The sequence below is a fragment of the Nipponia nippon genome, unplaced genomic scaffold (assembly GCF_047370975.1).
Source record: "Nipponia nippon isolate SJK-2023a ecotype South Korea unplaced genomic scaffold, ASM4737097v1 scaffold_16, whole genome shotgun sequence".
NCBI classification, from domain to species: Eukaryota; Metazoa; Chordata; class Aves; order Pelecaniformes; family Threskiornithidae; genus Nipponia; species Nipponia nippon.
Window position 1 is genome coordinate 1,283,920 of NW_028262332.1, and position 21,191 is coordinate 1,305,110.

The 21,191-nt window shown below is 48.4% G+C and overlaps 1 protein-coding gene across 10 annotated transcripts in view; it reads right to left on the reverse strand.

Annotated features, from left to right (window-relative positions):
• ZNF618 (zinc finger protein 618) overlaps nt 1–21,191 on the reverse strand; it is a 166,887-nt gene that overhangs the window by 61,711 nt on the left and 83,985 nt on the right. For 8 of the 10 annotated variants that reach the window (XM_087752808.1, XM_087752807.1, XM_087752804.1 and 5 more), the window contains exons 3-6: nt 18,146–18,402; nt 13,290–13,385; nt 10,502–10,579; nt 3,673–3,711 (exon numbers count right to left, since the gene is read on the reverse strand). In XM_087752808.1, the coding sequence (XP_087608934.1) occupies nt 3,673–3,711; nt 10,502–10,579; nt 13,290–13,385; nt 18,146–18,402 (470 nt within the window). The remainder of the gene's footprint in view (nt 1–3,672; nt 3,712–10,501; nt 10,580–13,289; nt 13,386–18,145; nt 18,403–21,191) is intronic. The other 2 variants (XM_087752809.1, XM_087752801.1) reach the window with 2 other exon arrangements.

Sequence of the window (21,191 nt, forward strand, 5' to 3'; positions counted from 1 at the left end):
CAGTTAGACAAGCCTTTTTATTAACACATTAGCACTGTGGGTTGCATTGTTTTCTTCTCTCTACATGTGGGAATTCTGGTCTTGGACCCTGAGCCAAGGCTAGAAAAGTAGCTCCCAAAGCCATCTAACTATGTCCTCATGAGCACATCCTCTCCTCAACACCACGGATCTGTGTCCCTTCAAGAATGGGTCCAAAAATAAAAGAGTCCCAGAGACACAATCTATAGACTAAAAACCCCAAAGGCTGAAAATAACCAACTAAGTCTAACAGTTTTCCCTCAAGGGAGTCTTCAAAGCGCCTTCCCAGCTGGAAAGTCTAAACACCACTGTCTCCTCTTTAAGCAGGCAGCAAACAAACAACTGGCCTCAGCCGCGTCCCAGCTTGCGCCATGGCTCCCTTCTTCCCAGGAAAAAAAGGCTAGGACAGCCCTTCTCGCAGCAGCCCCTTCTTACCGCAGTCCTTCAGACCTGAAGGCAGGGGCATGTTACAATGCAGCTTCACCTACCACGTTGGTAACTCATCCTCCCAACAGGCCAAGCACGACTCTGAGACCCAGCATGGCAAGATGCAGACTTTGTCTCCCAAGAACAAACACGACTCGTTGCTCTCAGGGTAAGTCTGGGGGGCACAACACAGCCAACTGCCACCACAGCTCGATTAGCCCTGGGACCAAGCCAAGGTGCCCTTGCTGCTGCCCTTGCAGAGGCAGCACCCAAGATGTCTCCTCACTTGACACACAAGGTTGCCTTCACCAAAACTTTTCAGGTGCCTGCTGTGGCCGTGAGTAACAGCTGCCTCCAAAAAGTAACCACGGAGAAAACTTGAACAGCTTTTAAAAGCCTGCAGTTCTAGTTATTTGAACTAATGCCAAGGACCCACTGCTGGTCAAGGGAGCTCCTCATCCACACCAGTTTAGGATGGATGCAATCTATGCCCCAGAGAGAAGTATGAGAGAAAACAAGATCTGGCTGTATCCCTTAAACACTGAGAAATTTTGGAAGAAGGCAGCAAACCATGCCTGCAGAGCCCATGAATCTAGAGGTTCCCAATGAGATGGAAATAGCAAAGGAAGATTTGAACAATACAGGCGTCTGTAATAGAAAGGGTGTAAACAGCCAAATTGGGTCGCAGAGGAATAGCACTGGGGCAGCAGGCAAAACAAAAATAGCAGGAAAGGAAAGATAAATAAAAAATTCCTAAAATATATGAGGAGCAAACAGACTGACAAGGAAACAAGAGAGCCATTGAGTGGAAAAAGGAGAAGAGCCGTGCAGAGGCAACCAGGGTAGGCCAGGGATTTAATCCAGCCCCAGAGGGGAAGGCATAGGGAAGAAAGAAGACAGATGAACTATTTCACTGCAGCAGCAAGGAGGGGAAGATGACTTTGGCAGGAAATTACAACCATCTGCACTTCGGAGCAGCAGCACAGGCCGAGCAGTTTCACGTAAGACAGGTGACACGCACGGCCTGTTCTTCCACCGGGGTGGATGGCTGCGGCGGACCTTCCTTCCCCACCCCCTAGCCCACCACTCACCATTTCCCTGCTCTGGTGGCTTGGTCTTGCCCCCAGCTCTTTCAGCTAGATGAGACTATTTTCAGATAGCAATGAGCGTGGCAGGTAAAAAGGGGGTTCAGTAATTCCTGTACTGGGGAGGGGACCAGATTCGTACAGCCCCACATGGAGATGGAAGCAGTGCCTGCCTCTCTTACTGCTCCCTGCTCCATCTGCCCTGCTAGCACAGCGGCTCCTCTGACGCCTGGTGCAGAGAGCAGCTGCTTGTCGCTGTTCTCTCCGAGACTTCTTCTGCCTCTGACTTTCCATTCTCCCCAGCTCCCTGAAATCCAGACACCACAGAAGAGAGAGTTATGTCCACGTAAATCCTTCTATGGCTCCAACAACATGGGGTCTGCCCACACAGCAGAGGCATGAACCCTTGTGGTTTTTCCCTCTTACCCTCCACGCCTCACTCTGCCCTGTCTTTCTCAGCCAAAAAAATTCCGATGACAGGCAGGAAGGGGAAAAGCTGACTTACAGAAAAAAACATCTCTTTTCACAAGGTGGTTCTCAAGCTCTGGCAAAAAGGATGCTATGTCCAATACCCAACTAACAAGCCCAGGATGCACACAGCCTAGCCCAGAACACAGTAGGGCCCCATGTCAATATTCAGAGCAAGGGGGCCAGGAGATGAGCCTGGAAAGACCTAGGATAAGTAAAACACCAACGGGCAGCAGAGCACCTAAAAGAGACAACAGAGGAGGTGACAGGAGCCTGGGAAGGAGTCTCCATCCCCTGCATGGAGCTGGACACCACATGTCACTGGGTCAGCGGGAAGAGAAAGGGCCCAGCTGCAGAGCCCATCCAGTGGGCACCCGGAGTGGGCATACACTGTGTGATGGCTGCTTGCTACCGAGACGTTTCGGCTCAGGGCTGAGGATCTTCATCCCCCACCTGCAGCGAGGTCAGTCCTGCTTCTTTCTGCAGACAGAAAGCCAAGAGTCCCCCATGCTAACCCCAGCTCTTCATCTATCACAGAACGGGCCTGAAGAAACAGCAGTTCAAAAAAGGTGGTGTGGTTGTACTTTTTAATTATTATTTTTCTTTTACTATTTATCTAACATTTTTATACCCACCCAGGGTAAGCTTGGTGCTTCCAAGCCGCCCTCTGTAACTAGCAAGGCTGGTAACTTACCTCTCCAATGGAACCTGTGGCTCTCACCTAACATGATCATAGCAAAACCCAGGTCGGCAGAGACCTCAGGTCTCCGGCCTGGCCTCCTGCTCAAAGCAGGGTCTGCTCTGAGCTCAGACCTGGTTACTCGGGACTTTATCCAGGCTGGTCTTGTAAACCTCCAAGGATGCAGAAGACACAACCTCTCTGCACAGCCTGCTCCACAGCATGGGGAAAAGCTTTTCCTTCAACACAGCCTCAACCTCTCTTCTTTCCACTTTACGCACATTATCTCTCATTCTCCCGCCACTGTGAACTGCCTGGCTTCATCTTCCCGATCACCCCCTCACAGGGGTGACCCCTACCCCAAATCGCAGGTTTAAGGTTTAAACATCCTACAAAACTTGATGATAATAGAGAGGTTGGCAGCACCCGGCATCTCCCCTGTGGGGGCTGAGGCAGGGCTGAGGCAGCAGGGCGGCGGGAGCTCTGCTGATGTCCGCCCTCCGTCTCCTCACGCTGCCCCCGAGGCTCCACGGCCGAGCCCGTCCAGCCGCGGGCACCGCGCTCCCCTCACGGCGGGAGGAGGACGACAACCGCCTGCCGCCGGCTCCGCCGCGGCCCCTTTCCCCGCGGAGGCCGTGCCGTGAGGCGGCCGCCCCGCCAGCTCTGCCCCGGCGGCTCCCGCCCACCACCGCCGCCATCTCCGCGGCGCCGGCCGCCCTCTGCCGGCCGCGCCGCCGCGCCGCAGCCCCGGCCTGCGGGGAACGGCCCCGCCGGTCCCTCGGCCTCCTGAACGCCCCCCGCCGCCCCCCGCTCCCCGCCCCGCCACATCCCCGAGGGGGGTGAGGGATGGCGGGGAACTGCGGTCAGCAAGGCTGGCCGGACCCCCGAGGGGAGAGCGCCCGCAAAAGGGCCCTGTGCACCGCAGCGCACCCGCGGTACTCGCACACGCCAGGCCCCGGTCCCCCCTTACGCACCCACAGCGCCGTGAGTACTTACTGCCTTGTGAGGCTCCTTCACCTGAGGCAGCTTCAGTGTCTGCAAAGAGAAAGAGCTGCACTTAGATCTGATGGCCAACTCTGCCCCACGTCCGACAGCGCGGGGCTGCGCCTCGGCCGTCCCCAGCACCTCACTTGCTCACTCTCCTCTGGCCGCGGCTCTTCACCGCTGCGGCACCCCGCCATCACGGCCCGCGATGCCCAGCCGAGAGCACCCGGGAGCGGCCGCCCCTGTGAAAGGCGCCGGGCTCCCTCGGTGGGACGGCAGCTGCCGACAGAGCGGGCTGTGAAAGGCCGGCGGCCCTTACCGGGGGCAGGCTGCGGGGCCGAACCGGGCCACCTCAAGGGCTGGTTGTTGAAACGCAGCTGCCCGCAGTCCTTAGGAAGAGCCTCCAAAACTGGGGCTCTCGTTTTCTGAGTTGTGGCAGGGCCCTGGTTTCAAAACAGGATGGCAAAAGGGACACCCCTACGCCAGCCCTGCATGGAGGAGCTTCAGGGAGCCCTAGGAGGGCTTTGGAGAGGCGCGGGGTGCGAGGGAGCGCCTGCCAGCGCGGCTCGGCACAGCCGCCTGCCCGCTGCGCCCAAGGAAAGCCCCTGCCACCCCGCCTCTCGCCTCAGGCCGGCTTCTCTTGTGGCTCCAGGCGGAGGGGCCGTGGCTGAGGCGCGCACAGACTGGACTGACACATCCTAATGGTCCCGCTGTCATTAATGGAGCTCACGACAATCAGTTTCGTAATTTCTACTGAAGGTTTGGTGAAATCTCTCATGCGCTTAATTCCTGGGCAAGTGCCGTCAACCCAGGAAAGCAAACAGCGAACAGCGCACCCAGCTCAGCCTCCCACGGGAGACAGCACAGCCTGCGCCAGTGCCGTGCCTCCCCGTCGCAGACAGCGATGGCAAAGCCTCTACAAGAGATGGGCCACAAGAATCCCCCCCGGGGCTATTCTGTCCTGGTCCTACTGAAGGCACACATGAAAAGATACAAGAAAAAGCTCCCTTCGCTCTAACACGTGGGACCGCAAGAAGCACTCAGCAAAGATCACGTTCAAGCCCTAAATGAATGCAATGGGCAAAGCTACAAGCTGGAAAACAAAACCCAATGTTACAAGTCAAAGATCATAAATGATTAGGATTTCCAAGCCATTTTGAAGTGTTTCATATTCATCCTAAATTGCATATACTGTATGTCACATTATCTAATAACATAACTTCGTTTCAAAATATTCCGTATGTCTCTTGGCATCACGCTCGCATTGCTCTGAAAACCACAGCTGCGGAATGTCACAGCATTTTTGAATTTAAAATTTGCAACCTTAAGTAATGAACACTGTTTGCGTTTAATTTCCTTATTTCTTAAAAATAATAAAAACAAATGATTGTGGGTTTGTGAATTTGTACATTTCTACTTGATTAACCTGCCTGATTACATCACTTTTCTAGGCAACAATATTAATTTGGCACAACTTCATAAACTGAGGGGCCAGATCAGAAACCCTCAGTATCATTTGCAAAACCTCGCCAGTCAAACCCCTGTATTTTTCCACAGCTGCTACTTGTTTGAATTACCACCTATCACTCAAGGCAAAAGCTAGCTGTGGCACAAAGGAGTTCTGCAAAATACTGTCCCAGCGTTCATAGACAACGGCATAAATAAACCATATAAGATATGTACTATGCGTGCACCAGGCCATTTCTGTCATTGAAATAGCTTTAAAAAGTACTTTAGTCAAACTTAACAAGAATTAAGCAACACAGAAAGGTTTAAGGAGCAGCCATTTCTGAACTGTATTAAGAAATGTTGTTATTCTTAGTCATAAGACAGACCAAAGTCTTAATGAATTTTAAAAAACCCCTAAAAATCCCCTAACAGCCCACTCTAAATCACCTTTGGGCTGAGACCAAGTAATTACAGCTTTAAAACAAAAGACCAATTTCTGAGAAAGTTGCAGAAGTAAGTGAGAGTAGGGAGGTCGGCAGGAAAGCTGGAAAACAAGCAAGTTAACTCCTGTGTCTCAAGTAGCTTTCTGCGCCTCCGATAAAAATCTGCTGCAGACTGGGAGATGGACACAGTACAAAATGGATGGTTGGGATGCAGCACAGGGGGCAAAGGACCCCCCAAAAATCCTGTGATGATTTTTCAGTAGCGGATAATCATACGAATGAAAACCAACTTTCTTCAGCTCCGAAACACCATCTCTCCTCAGGAATGGTTATTTTGCTATGAATTTTCAACTTCTCACCTCAAAATGGTTTCAGTCACAGAACTGCTTCAACTCAAGACTCCAAAAATGTGCACTTTGGAAAAACGCATTTTTCCATATTCACAGTTCGAACGAGTCATCTTCCTTTTCATATTTTTGGAATCAAGCAGAACCCATTCTTGGAAAATAGTAATAGGAAAATTTAAAAGCTTTGAGAAGGTTTTTAACAATTGCTTAAATTAGAAACCTCACCTGCAGAGAACAAGCCTACTCTAGTGCGTTCAGCATCTATTCGGACGACGGCAGACCAGCCCCTGGGCTGGCACACCCATGCCGGAGGGTACCGGAGAGCGGAGCGGTTCGCAGGGAGGCAATGCAGCAACTAAATAATGTCAATAAATAATAAAGAAAAACAACTCGAGCAAAATCATCATTCAGCCCAGAAAAGCTTATCTGGAAACAGAGAACTTCCACCAATTATTAGGACAGAGATGATATATCCTGCGAGGGTTAAACTCGAGCCTTGCTCTTTTCTTTCATTTGCTTTCTGAAGAATTCTCCTTTGGGTAAAAATCTCCCTTGCTTGGCCTCAGCCCAGAGGTTTTTAAATTTACTGTTTGAAAGTCTAATAAAGTAATTTCAGCCACTTTTTTGAGTTATCTAAAAGTGAAATAATGTTCCTGACTCAAAACATGCAGATGTTTTGCTGCTCATGTTGCTTAAATACGACCCAAGCGTACAAAACAAAACTTTCTAGCTGACTAACTCCTGAAGGGAATCCAAATCTTTTAATGACTTGAAAAACCCCACACAGCTAAACAAAAAGCACTGTAAGCAACGCATTTTTAAGGCCTGGGTTGCATGTAGGCGAAGCGGTAACGTTCATCAGCGCCGATCGCTGGGACAGAGCCTGCCATCGCCACCGGGAACGCGCAGCCTTTCTGCTCCGGCTGAACTCCAGCAGCTCTGCAGGAGGAAGGAGCTGAGATCCTGCAGGGCTGCACAGCAGCTCACAAAGGAGCCTTTCAGCTCGACAACGTAACTTTTTTTGTTGGATTTCTTTTTTATTTGTGCTTTTCGGGGAGGCACAGGGGAAGGAACGCAACCTTTTCATCTCTTCCTGGATAAAACGTAGTGAGTAAATTTCTTACCTACGTTTCTGATTCTTTGCAGAACCCTTTACACGGGGTTTTCCGTGCCTGCATCTCGGCTTTCAGAGCAAAACAGAAAGGGAGCTTGCCCCTGCGAGGCAGCACGTCTTGAACAAGAGCTGCCTCAACCCTTTACACTTGCAAACTGCCAGGAGATCAGTCGCTCCCTGAAATTCTCCAGCCAATGCCGAGAACCACAGGGAAGGCTCAAAAAACTAAGAAAATGCCCTGTTTTCCAATAAGAAACCACCCGTTCCTGAAGGCAGACAAGAAAAAAATCAGCCTAAAGAACACAGGTCACTGCCAACACAGCTTCTCTACCATGGAGCTCTAGAGGAGGCAGGTGCGGATATAAAAAAAAAATCTAGGTAATTTCTCCCAAAAATGATCATTACAACGAAAAACGTGATGTCACCAGTGCGAGAATCTTAATGTGGCACTGAACAGCTCAAAGGATAGGAAGAATTTTAAGTTTTGCACAGGGCAAAGCAAGCGGCTGACAAGTAAGGACCAACTGCAAGAGCAGAGAGGGCGACAGACCTCCCACCCACGCTGGCCACGAGCTGCAGCCCCAGGCTCCCCTGCTGCAGCTCCAAACTGGACACTGAGACACAAAGAAACCAGCTTAGAAATAACCCCGTTGAAAGCAAGGACAACTTGAGACCTCCAAACCTCCCATCCCGGGGACAGAAGTTGTGTCACTGAATGGTGACAGTGGGGCTGGCTAGACAGATGGTTTTTTCAGTTGTTCTGCCCCAAAATTCCAAACCAGATCAACACGATTGCTGTCTGCTCTCCCATGGGCTGAACGTTTTGCATCACCAGCTCTGTCCATCTGCAGGACCAACCCACAGCTTGGCCAAGGACCGTTAGTGGCACAGGAACCACACAAGAAAGCAAAAAGCAGAGGGCTACTCAAGGGGAAGGGATGCATCCTTCAGCAAATCACAAAAAGCAGATATTTCTGCTTGAATGCCCAAAAAACCCTGGAAGAAAGCACCTGAAGAGAAGAAAAAGGGGCCTGACTTCGTTCTAGCTACCCTGATGCTGTGTGGTGAGTTTTCCCAGGATCACTCAAACCCTCAGGGAAAGGCAGATGTTAGGTGACTGACGGGCGGCCCAGACGTCGGGGAAACCGCATCTGACGCTTGGAAAATGCATCAGTCGAAGAGGGAATGCCAGGTCCTGCCACTGCAATACGGCTCCTTCCTTGCCCAGCCAAAAATAAATGACTAAAAGATCCAGATGTGAGTTTCTGGCAGCTGATAACTGCATGTAATAGGCCAAGGCAGCTCACTTTTCAGTGCTTCGAGGACAAGCAGACCTAGGAGAGCTGGCTTGCCAGTGCCTTGGGGTTTTATCCAAGACAGGGACTGAAGATACGCAGGGAGAACAGGCAAAGTGCGGAATCACATCCTCAGTGTCCGTGTAACCACCGAGTTCTCTCGCATTTGTTACGATGGTGCAATACCAGCCACTTCTTCTATATGAAACCTTAGATACGTGTGGCAATAAAAGCATCTTTCACCAAAATGTCTTTCCGTCCTGCAGTCTTACACTATTTCCAGCATTGTTACTGGTACAGCTCCATGTACAATTCTCACTGGATAATATCACACAGGGCTTTCCTCCATATAATCCTTTCCTTTTCTTTCCTAACTACACATTACATGCACATTCAATGGCAGGTTATGCCTCTGCAGACAGGCCTGCTTCCCGACTGCTGTAACTGCCAGCTCAGCTTCTGTTCCTGGGAGAATCACATTTACAGAGTTGCATCGAGTTTCAGGTTGATTTCTTGTTGAGAAGTGTACATGAATAAATATCTCATTTTGATTTTTATTGTCTTAAGGCAATTCGAATGCATTTTAAATGTTACTACTACATGCATCAATTTACAGCAACATAAAACAACATTTTCTAAGTTTCACGTATATCGATCGTGCTTCTCCACCACTGATGTGAAAATTACTAATAAGTTTCCACATTCAGAATTTTGAAAACTTCCATCTTATATAGCTATATATAAAAAAGGCTTTGGAAGCAGAAGGTAAAGTCATGTCTCCGCGGAGTTCATGACAAAACTATGGATATCAGTTGTGTATGAGTATGTTGATGCATCCAGACCATTTAATATATAGCTTGATTTCATGATCAAAATATAAATAAATGTATAAATACAAATCAATTGGACCACACACTGGGAGGTGACCTCATACTAATATAGCTCCTAAAATTTCAGCTGAATGAAGGATCCCAGAGTGCTTGGGGAAGAGAAGTAAAATAAAAGCAATCCTTGTCCCAAATCTAAATACTGCAATTATTATTGCAAAATCATTGCAATGCTGTAATGCAACAGCAAAGCATTCTGCATGTCAGCAAGTCACTGCTGCTCGTTATTATTTTAGGGACTTTTTTCCTTAAACTGCATAGTGAAGCTACTTTGTAGTTACATTTAAAGGACTTTTAGGAATTTTGTTGGTATTTAGAAAGGAATACCAGCATCGAAAAACAATTCTGCATGTATCTGAGGATACAGAAGAAGCTCTGTGATGTTAAACAGCACAGGAGAAATATGCAACCATGCAATTAAAGGATGTGTTACGAGACTGCGAAAACCTGAGAAGTTAAGCATGCATGTTCACGTTTCAGCTGTGCATTTGCTGACTTCGGAGAGTTTACACATTTAAAATTTAATACTGCATTAGCCTTCGTTATTCCTGGATTTTCAAACTTTTCACTGGGAATTTCCTTTATGCTCCTTTAGACATTCCAGGCGACCGTTTTATTGAAGACCACGTGCGCCAATACTGCTAGTTAAACTGGGGAGCTAAAGCAGATGCTCCTACGAGTCTGACGCACAGACTTCAGTGCTCAACTCAGGTGAGAGAAAATAAAACCACCGGAAGGCTCACGAGCTAGTTTCCAAGTCCCTGTTGGTCTGTTATTTCAGATACGTATTTCTCCAAATTATACAAACTATGCTAATTGTACAAAACACCAAGCAAAACTTTCACATTTCTGCAATTAAGCCAAGTCGAATTGGGCAGACTTCCAGAAAATTCAAATAAAGTCACTTCTAAGATATTCATGAGATATTTCATACAAACAGTACGTTTGGAAAGTGACCTCAGCTGACAGCAGGGGTACGGGGGTGAGCTCAAGTATCTTCTTGAGTTTAACATAAAACTGCAGCAGTATAGCCGTGCCAATATCCGACTTGACAGCCTCCCATCCTGATTTCAGTAAATATTGCACCCAACGCAAGAGCTGCTCCTGACCTCGGAAGAAATATTGCTGGAGTAGAGAGCCACAACGCTTAGACAGCCCCGAAGTTTATCCCATGAATGGGCCACCCGAAAGAAGAATTAGTGACAAACAGAGAAGCAGCAGAGCAATCTTGAAGGCCTTCCCCAAAATTTCCCTGAACCTGAATGTTACCCCAGGATTCCCAAAGATTTGAGCAGGAGTGAGATACCTCTATGCGCTCGCACATGGGTCTGGAAACAGTTGTAATACTTGTATTTCTTCCCACATATTCCACACTCATAAGACCCTGAAAAACAAGACAGAAAAGTATACATCACCATATGAGATCAGGAAAAACAGCCTCGCCGCGTACTTACCCGTAACCCGGGGACAAAAGAATGCAGTTTGCAGCAAAGTCATTTTGGGAAGGTTCATGGAGATAAATGCAGGAAATCGCTATCCCGGACTCAAGTCTTTTTTCAGCCTTATTTAAGATTCCTTGGCATATTACCCCGAACTTACATTTTCACTATATCTTTATAACTTTGCTAACATGAAAGGGTCACTCTCAAAATAGCCTGACTTATAATTTTATAATAATGACTAATATTTCCTATGGACAGAAATAACCTTGAATTACTTTTCAGTAAGCTCCTAGTATATGGGAAAAAAAGCTTTTCAACTGAAAAAAGAAGGCAATATGTTATCTTGAGGCAAGGAGTTTTCAAAATTTCTCAAGAAATGCACAATGTACAAATTTCTCAAGAAACCCACAGAGATTTGGTAAATACCCACCCAGAGGAAACCAAATAGATACAAATAGAACTTTTGACCTTTTTAAGGAAAAGCACATGACCACAGTCGTCTCTCTTCTCAATTTGTGTCTCTAATTCCAGAACACACACATCTGCAAACAGTCATTTGAAATGAAACCAGAGAAACAGAGCTGGGAGAATCATTTGTAATGATGAAATTATGCAACGAATTTAGCCTCTTCTATTTATTGGACAGGCTGACAGAAATTTCCTTAGATTTGTTATTTAAGTTGATTCAACCTTTTTTTTCCCCCACTCCAACTTAGTCAACAGGCTATAAATTCACCTTTCAAGCTCTCACTTGGAAAATGCATTGCATTTCTTAGCTGTCTATCAGCAGCTAAGTAACCGTGATCCTATCTGTGCTCCTCAGCAGGGCGAGAGCAGCACTTAGTGGAAGAGGACGTGGGAGAAAGAAGGGCCGAATATTATTTTGTGTGAACGGAGCATTTCATTTCCATGGACGCTTCCTCATGCGCCCTTGAAACAATCTTTTCCTGACCATGCAAAACAGTAAAGCTCAGGGATGAGCCACAAACAAGAACAAAACATTCACACGCACATCCAAATAAATATTCCCCAACATCCTATTACAGCAATACTTACCCAGTGCTGCTCAAAGCAAGCTCTTTCCAGGAACAAAACCAACCGTGTTTTTTGAACATGCTATACCTGTGTTCTTTTTTTCCCTTCCCACGCCCTGTTGCTTACAGCTTGGGAAGAAAACAACCATCCTTCCAGTCTGTACCAGCGCTGAATTCCCTGTCCATCGCTGTTAGCATCACCTGGGACTGTCTCTTGAGCTTGGGAGGCTACTTGGTCATTGATGCTGAAAGCTGCAATTCGCTACAGTCCGATACACAAGAGTACACATCGGAAAACATACTCTAAAATACTGATATTATAGTCAGTTGGCTACGTCTGATCTGCTCCATAGTCTTTTAATTATCACAGCTAGTTGTATTTTATATATAGATATACATATATGAGACAGTCATCACCCGTGGTCACTCCACACAAGCTTTTCTAAGTGAAATCCTGGGTATCGGCAAGTCGGCAGCATCTGCCAGCCCTCATTTTCCATGCCCAAGGACTGATTATATTCATCGCCAACCTCCAAAATTCTTTCCTGAAAACTGTTCCAGCTGGAGCCCCAAAGCAGCACCGCCAGAAGATGAGCGCACTCACCATCGCTTGGACCCTACCAACCACTAACCCTGGGCAACAGCTGAGGTTCAGCTGTACCAACAGCAAAACACGACTGACGCCCACCCGTAGCCCGAAACAGCGCTGCCTGGACACAGAGCACTGGGAAAACAGATAAAAATCAGTGAGGGACTCTAGGTTGAAATTTTTTCCGATTTTTCTTATATTTCCCCCTTCCTCTGGAGATAGTCTATGGCACATAAATGCATTTGGTTGTGCAGAAGTTCTTCAAGAAGAGTATAACCTGTACAAGTAACTGCGTAGTGCCTTCCCTCTCCAAGATGAGGTGCTGCAGCCCTGATGCAAGGGCTGTGCCTGGAAAGCGAGGGCAGGAGACGAAGGCAGGAGAGGGACTGGCACGTCCCATGGCCAGTGCTTTTGTGCGGATGTCCTGAAGCACCCTAGTCTCAGGTGCAACCCGGGAAAGGCCGGAGTCATCTTCTTCAACGGGGGTACCTCTACCCACCTCCTACGCACGGACGGTAGAGCACTGACCGAGGAGGACAGAGAGTTTGTGGAGGGTGTAAGGGAGGTGCATTACAGATCTAAAGGCCTGCAGGCGCCGAGACAACTCAACAGCCACAACTGTCTACTCGGCACACCACGTTTCGGGGGGCAAAGGCACAGATCCTCATATTAGAGAAAGGAGGGATGACTTGCCACAATAAACGCGTTATCAGAGCGGAGGAAAGATGAAGGGGAAAAAATAAAAGACGTCGCTCCGTGTTAAGGCCTTACAAAGAACATGCCTGTGTTGCCTTGGACACTGCCACCGTGGTCATGGTTTATCTCGGACTTTGTCCACACCAGGATGTGTCATGCAGGTTAAAGCTGTTTGTAGTGGGAGGGGAGATGGGGAAGGTTCTTGGTTAGTTGGTGCATTCAGTGTTGCCAGGCTTTTCCTGAGCCTTGCAGCTGGAATTTGGGCAACACACGCGTTGCATCCAGAGCTTTCCCTTGCTCCCTGTTAGACTTTCACACCTTTCATTCACATACCAGACGTGTATCTCAATGCATGGTCAAAAATCCAGGTCCCTGAATATCGATTTCGTGTATGTCCAACGGGAGAGCCACATTGCACTGCTTTTCCATCTAAATTGTGCAAAAAAAAAAAAAATCAGAAAAGAGCCCTAAAGTGGATGCATTTCCAAAGAATAGTGATGGCTGAAGCCTATTAAAAATTTCCAAGACCCGTCTGTCCCTGTGGCTTGGTAACAAGACGTCAGAGGTCACACAGAGTTTCTTAAGGCTTCTGCAGCTCTCTTTTATTTGGTACAACTAGGGAGAATCCAAAGTGCTCTTGAATTACGTGTGCTGAGCAGCTCAGCAACTGAGACGTCAGCATCATGGCATGAATCAAGCGTGTGCATGTTAGACTGATAGCCTCAAAGCAGAAGGATTCACTCTTCGCTTTGTCTCCAAAACATTTCTGATTTAACGCATTACTTGAAAAATCCTCTCCAAAATGTTTCTGGTAAAGCATGGACCAGATTGAGAGCTTAGATAATCTTGTATAAAACGTCTCCTGATCAACGTGCAGATAACTCAGTCCTCCAAAACACAAATACTGACCTGATGGTATTCCCAACATTAGAAAATGATCCGTATCAGCCAAATAGTCTCTCCGCCTTTCTCTTGATTTACAACGCAAGCGCCTTTTTTTTTCCCCTCTCCTTTCTAGATCGCTTAGGGTGGACTTCCCTGCCTTTTTGCCCTGACACCCCTGCCCTGAGAAATGTTAATGTGTTGGAGCTCTTCACGTGACCCTGGCCCAAGGCCAGCATGTGAAGCTAGCAAGAAAACAGAAGAAAAGAACAGGAAATATTGCCATCTCGGAGCTGTGCAGGGTGAGAAACGCACCCCCTGCGAGGCAGGGAGACCCGGCGGTACCGCGGCGGGTACAGGTCGGTGGACGGGGAGGAGAGCGGGATCTGCAGCGGCAGTATCAGTCTGCTCCGGACCGGACACAGGGATACAGCCAACTGCTCTGTTGGCTTTCTTTGCTCGGGATGCCCAAAGTGGGACCCCACAGGGCTTGCAAGACTTCTTGTAGAAACGCAGATGAAAGGGAAACGGTCTAAACCCACAAACATCAGCACCGGCTCTTCGGCTGGGGGACTGCAGCCACTGCCACCACCCATCCCGCTTCGCTGCGTCCGCTTTCATCCATCGCAGGGTTTGGGCTGCTCCAGACGGATGGAAACGGAGTCTGGAGGAGTCCAAAGCACAGGGAGAGACATGCAAACGTGTAACCAAACAGGAGGTGGCATACACAAGGCCTAATTTGATGAAAACACGACAAGCAAATAGCAGCAACTGAGCTGGGAATCCCTGTTATAAATTGCTCCAAGTAACAACTAAAAATATAAATATAGCACGCTCCTGCTGGAGATGTGTGACTCGGAAAAGAGACATAAATCTTCTAATGAGCATTTCAGCCAAGTCCCGAAGCTGAGCCCTGCAGGAAAGCTGTCTGTCACCTGGAGCCCCATGTGCCCTGAAGCCTTCGGCACTGTGGCCCTGGCTCAGACAACACAACCCCCATTTAACTGACCGTTCCCAGCAGCCCATGAAAGGAGACAGTCTGGGGTCAGCATTTCCATGCGAGAGGGATTCATTTACTTCTGATTCACCACTTCATCCTGCATCATGAATTACTATAAAAAATTACCATTTCTGACACCTCCAATCTCAGCTTCCCTGATGAAGGTGAATAAAATCCTACCGAAGCCTTGCCTTTGTGCATAGCTGAAGTGATTTAGATGCAGGGCTACCAGATCACATCACGAGAAAGGCTTCAGGAAGAAAACTCCTGGAAGCACGGGTGAGCAGCAGCAGAGAGCACGAAGCCTTTGCTCCGGAGACGGGAGGCAGCGGCGTCTTCAGCTGTGCGCAATCTTGGGCTGTTCCAGAGCAGCAGCCGAAATTGCCAGTGAAGCAGCAGGCACGGGACGTCTCTTGTGCGAGTTACACAGATGTCTGCAGCGATGGAAATAGTGCCTGTCTGTGGTTTCTGCAGGGGGACGGAGGGGACCAGAAGAATTGACTGGGACCCAGTTCAAGAAACCACAAGGAACTGATATCTGGGCACCGTGGTTGGTCCACACAGAGCACAGTATTTGGTGGCCAAACAGAAAAGTTATTCAGAGCCACCTCCACAACAAACAAGAGTTATGTGAATGGCGGATGAATAGGGGCACTTACAGGGCTCTTTTCACAAAGGAATCGGCCGCCAACTGCCCATCGCCTCAGGACCAAGTTGCCTTTAAAGAAACCCAGCACAAGGCTATAAAATAACAAATATGATGCACATTTCATTTGAAAAGGCACTTCCAGAGAGAAGTTCTCCAGTTTACTTTCTACAGCTTTCAACCACCACTTGTTAACTAGTAAATAATTCTCTGTCCCTCTCCCCATGGTGCCTACATGTTGAAGAGTGATCGCCCTCACCCCAGCCTGTCCCCAGCGCTCTCCATCGGTATGACATCGAATCATAGAATTAAGGTTGGAAAAGACCCTTAAGATCATGGAGTCCAACCGTTAACCTATCACTGCCAAGGCCACCACTAAACCATGGCCCTAAGCACCACATCTCCCCGGCTTTTAAGTACCCCCAGGCATGGGGACTCAGCCCCTGCCCTGGGCAGCCTGGGCCAGGGCCTGACAGCCCTTTCGGGGAAGAAGTTTTTCCTAATATCCAACCTAAACCTGCCCTGGCGCAGCCTGAGGCCGTTCCCTCTCGTCCCATCGCTTGTTCCTGGGGAGAAGAGATCGACCCCCCCCAGGCTCCAGCCTCCTTTCAGGCAGTTGCAGAGAGCGATGAGGGCTCCCCTCAGCCTCCTCTTCTCCAGGCTGAGCCCCCCCAGCTCCCCCAGCCGCTCCTCCCCAGCCTTGGGCTCCAGCCCCTGCCCCAGCCTCGCTGCCCTGCTCTGGCCACGCTCCAGCCCCTCCATGGCCTTCGTGGGGTGAGGGGCTCAACGCTGAGCACAGGATTCGAATGGTGGCCTCACCAGTGCCCAGCACAGGGGCACCATCACCTCCCTGGTCCTGCTGGCCACACTGTTCCTGATACAAGCCAGGATGCCATCGGCCTTCTTGGCCACCTGAGCACACTGCTGGCTCATGTTCAGGTGGCTGTCGACCAACACCCCCAGGTCCTTTCCCGCCGGGCAGCTCCCAGCCGCTCCTCCCCACGCCTGCAGCGGTGCCTGGGGTTGTTGTGCCCAAAGTGCAGGACCCGGCCCTGAGCCTTGTTGAATCTCATCCAGTTGGCCCCGGCCCATCGATCCAGCCTGGCCAGGTCCCTCTGTAGGACCTCCCTGCCCTCCAGCAGATCGACACTTCCACCCAACTTGGTGTCATCTGCAACACATGATGTACACATGACGGTGTACATCCAAGTTAGCCAACAGCAAAAGCCCATTCCCCACTTTGCACAACAATATAGTCAACTCAGGGGACATCATCTGCAGAACAGCTGCTGCTGCCCAGCCAGAAGCCATGGGGAGAAGAGGGTTCTACATGGCAGACACCTGATCTGCAGATGCTTTCATCAAGTGCTGGTGACCACGGCTGAAGGAGAAGCTCCCACTGCCTCCGATCAGCAGCAGTCTCTCCACCCATCCCTCCTGGGGTGCCAGGGTCACTTCTGCATTTCAGGGTTGCCCATGCAGTGATCAACCTCTCAAGAGCTGTGGGGACACAAAAGCTCTGAATATACACAGATGTCCTTCAACTTGTAAGATCTTTTAGCTGGAACCAGACTTCTTAGGCTTTCCCTAGATATTCTGACCCTGCAGAAACAGCAGTGACCTCCCACCCACCGTTTTAGTGGCTGTCCTACTGGGAAAGGGAGGACAGGCAGGACAACGATGCTCCCAATACAGTTGCCAGCTGATGACGCCCTCCAGGGTTTCTTTCCAACAGCGTGGACAGTGATCAAGCAAAAACCAAGAGAAAAATCTAACATCAATACCTCTTTTCTCTCCCCCTGCAAGACAAACCAATCCCAACAGCAGTGCTGGGCAGCTCAAATTAGCATTCTCCTGAGTCCCTCAAACGAAACATGGTCCAACTGCTCTTTCTTCTTCGTATCAGCAACTGCCTTTGGCGCTCAAAAGTCACTGCTGGGACCTGCTCCATGTCACAACCAACAGAGGAGTCCCTTCAGAAAGAGCAATGCCTCTCCAGGATCCCACAGAAAGCCCTTTCCCTGGAGCGGGAGGAGAGGACAGTCTGATGTTCACAGAAAGTAAAAAAAAGACACCTTCCCATCACTGCTCGAGGTGGGGTGGGGATAGGAAGTACTGTTTTGGAAGTGGCACACCACAGCCAGCCAAAAGTCAAAATTATTCCCACAACGTTACTAGTGATCAGAAAAACAAACAAACAGCAACCTGTAAAACCTGTTTTTGAGCTAAATCTAATTATTCACAGAGAGCAGCCACTTTCCCCAAAGCAACTCTCCTCAAACCATTTCAACTCTTTCTCAGGCTTTCCTCCTGATTGCCTCCTCATCTATGCCCAACATACCTACCACCAGCCCTGCCTTCGCCATGAATTTCACGCGTGACTGATGGGCAAGTCATTTAACACGTCAAAAGAAAGTAACAAGCTTTCTCTTACAGTTACCCTGATCTTGGTTGAGTCTTTAGGGGTGACAAGATACAACCAGATAGCAAAAGTTAAAGGTCAATAATCCTGAGGCAGGACCCTGAGACTGATGTGCACCTTGGCTCTGGTCCCTCTGGCAGAGCCAAGCTTCCGTGAACGGCTCTCCGGAACCTTGTTCCTCTCCCCAACGCCACGGATTCAGGGAACCGAACAATGGGGTGCCTCAGCCCACAGCTTACCGAGCGTCTGCTGGTTGCGGACCCCACCTATGACCACGCAGATCTCCGCGGGCACATCTCCCGGCCCATCCTTTATGTTCTTCTTGGAATCTTTGGTGTCATCCTGCCAGATCACCTCTTCGATATAGTCATCTGGTACCTCTGTCTTCACCTTCACCTCAGTCATCATTCCAGCCTCTTCACTGGGTGAGGACTGAGATGTCACCGAATCGGAGCCCTCCGCTTTCGGGCTCCGCGGGCTCCTCTTCAAACACTCCCTGAATGGGGGGAAAAGAGGAGAAAACATGAATCCTCATTGTCAAGCACTCACTTTCTCATCACTAGGACATAATTAAAGGTATTTTCTTTTAACGCAATTTATTTAAAATAAGTATGGGTAGGTGTGCGTGTCTGTCATTTATGGTAAACAATTAAAATTTAACCAGACAAAAGTAATAAAACCATTTGCTAGGAATGAAAATAACCTTAATCACCACAAACAACAGATTGGACCACTAAACAAGAGCACAGAATTTCACCTGCTTCCTAGCAGGCCAGGAACACAACTCCAGCAGTCCTGGCATCAAATACTATGCCAAGACTAGTCCATACATGCAAAAGAAAAGCCATATCCTCCTGACATTTTTAATTTGGAGCTATCTCCACCCTTGCGCACTCCTCCATGCATTAATCTACCATCGCATCCTCTCTTTTAACACTTCAAAGCAACCTAACATCCTATGGTATTCGTATGGCCTTATTTAACATATACGGTGATGATCAAAGGGGATCATCTGTAATATAATGATATTTAAGGAGACTATTACGTTATGGACAGATACAAGTATCAAAGATGCCAGAGACAGTGCGATGGATGGGGAAAGGCAGAGGGAAGAAAGGAGCATATTTAGAAACAGATTAAGGAAAAAGTGTGTGTTTTCAACTTGGAAAGAGAAAGCTGGAAATTCATGGGAGAAATCAATCTAATTAAATAAATATTCAAAACCCCTTAAGAAAAGGAAGGAAACTGGACACCCCAAAGCTGTAAAACAACCTCAACAAGTGGCAAAAGACGGAGGGAGTTTGAGCACGACGGACAAGGACCAGGTACTAAGCCAGTGTAGCTCCTTTTCCAGATGCACCACCCCACCATGCATTATAGGCTCCCTGGTTTTAATACTGGCTATTAATAAATTCCAACATGCAATGCAAAGATAAAACAATTGCTGGTTCAGTCTGTGTAGAAATCAGAAGGACTAAATATATAATAGCTTAGACTACCCAGAAACAGAGATTTTAAAAGACTGTGACAGATTGAGAGTCATGTAAACACTAGGAACAGCCGAAGGTATTTGAAAACGTTTTAAGCAGAAGTAATAGGCAAAATAAAGTGAAGAATAGGCTGAACTTATGGATGAGAGTCATTAGACCGTGCATTAGCGAAAGAGAAGGAAATCCCATTGCTTGGAGCATCATAGAAAGTCAGAACAAAGTGTGAATTAAAATGTTAGAAAACTAACACCTGCAATGGTTTCTGATACGGGTTATGAAGCTGGTGGAGAACTCAAAATGCTGCAACTGCAGGCGAAAACGCCCAGCGGGTAATCCTGGGAGGACGGGAACGAGAGGAGCAGATGAACGAAGAGAACAATCTTCTGCAATAATTCCTGCACAACCTCCTACACGGACATGTAGTTGCTCTTTCAAAATGGGTCAGTCACATCAAATTGCCAGATATTTTATTATTCATCCCTTCATTCTCATTATGGAATGAAATGTACAATTAATAGCCCCTAAACAGCGAGAATTAGCCTTGACCTGCCTCCCTACTCATTCCCCTCCTCCTCACGCGTACTCCCTCCATGCACCCAAAATCATCCAGGGCTTTACAAGTGAGAAAGATGAATTAAGACAGAAAACGTGGCTGAAAGCTGGACGATCTTTATGGTAATATTATTGGATGTCCAAAAGGTCCATCAATCTCAGCCGACAGCGGCATGGCTCAGCACCCATTCTAAAGCCAAGGGAAAGGCAGCAGCCAGGAGCAAAAGTACAAAGCATTCAGCAATCAGCAAAGGGTAGGATTAATTGCAAATAAATCAAACCGAGAAGGTGTGAAATGCAAACACTAATAAAGGCAGCCAAAGCAATACGGTGGGGGGAAAAAACAGCAGAGCTTCCCCTGATCAAAATCAAACCAGTACAATTCCCACTGGCAGGCAGAAAGGTGAAAGCAGTCAGCGACAGCCAGCTTTGCACCTGAAATAAAGGCAAAATGCCTCAGTTACAGACGGTACAGCAACCTGTACTTGCCAGTCCTGGACAAAACAACATAAAAATCAATGCAGGAGCCAAGTGATGTGGAATTAAAAGCTAATACAACTAGCAGTGAGGCTAAGGATACGGCTTTCTGAGGAGATTATAAATTGGGTAAGAACAGAAGAGACCTTCTGATGGCAGCCGGCTTTGCATCGCGTCGCATTCGGATATAAAACAAATCACAGCAGTGCACGGCACGAAGCGAGCAACGGGCCACGTGCTGTGCAAGGCAGAATGCTGTCCTCAACGTGTACTGCTCCTGAGTACAGGTATTTCCACAGGGCTCCTGAAATGGCTGATGTGGGGCAGATTTATTAATGCTCTCGAATTAATTTAACATCACTGTTGCTAAAAATTACGGGTGACCCATGGAAGGGTGGAGAGCAATGACTGTGAAAGGAGCACCAACACCAGTGGATCCATCACTGTAAGCTGGCTCTGCCCAAGCTGAGCAGTTGTAGCGTAGTCAAACGTGTCCAGGAACGTGGGTGCACCCACGAACAGCACCCAGGGTGCTCAGCCGCGATCCCAGCAGGCAGGTCATGCTGCAGCCACCCAGAACCACGCTCTGACCTAAAGGACTAACGCGATTTTCAGATACACGTGCCTGAGACCGAACAAGGAGGTGATTTTCTCCCTGTACGAAGCCGTGGTGAAGCCAGTCCCAGCGTGCTGCAGACAGACTGAGTGCCCTCATTTTTAAAAGGTGATTAGGAAAGCTGCAGACGGTTCAAAAAACAGGCACTGA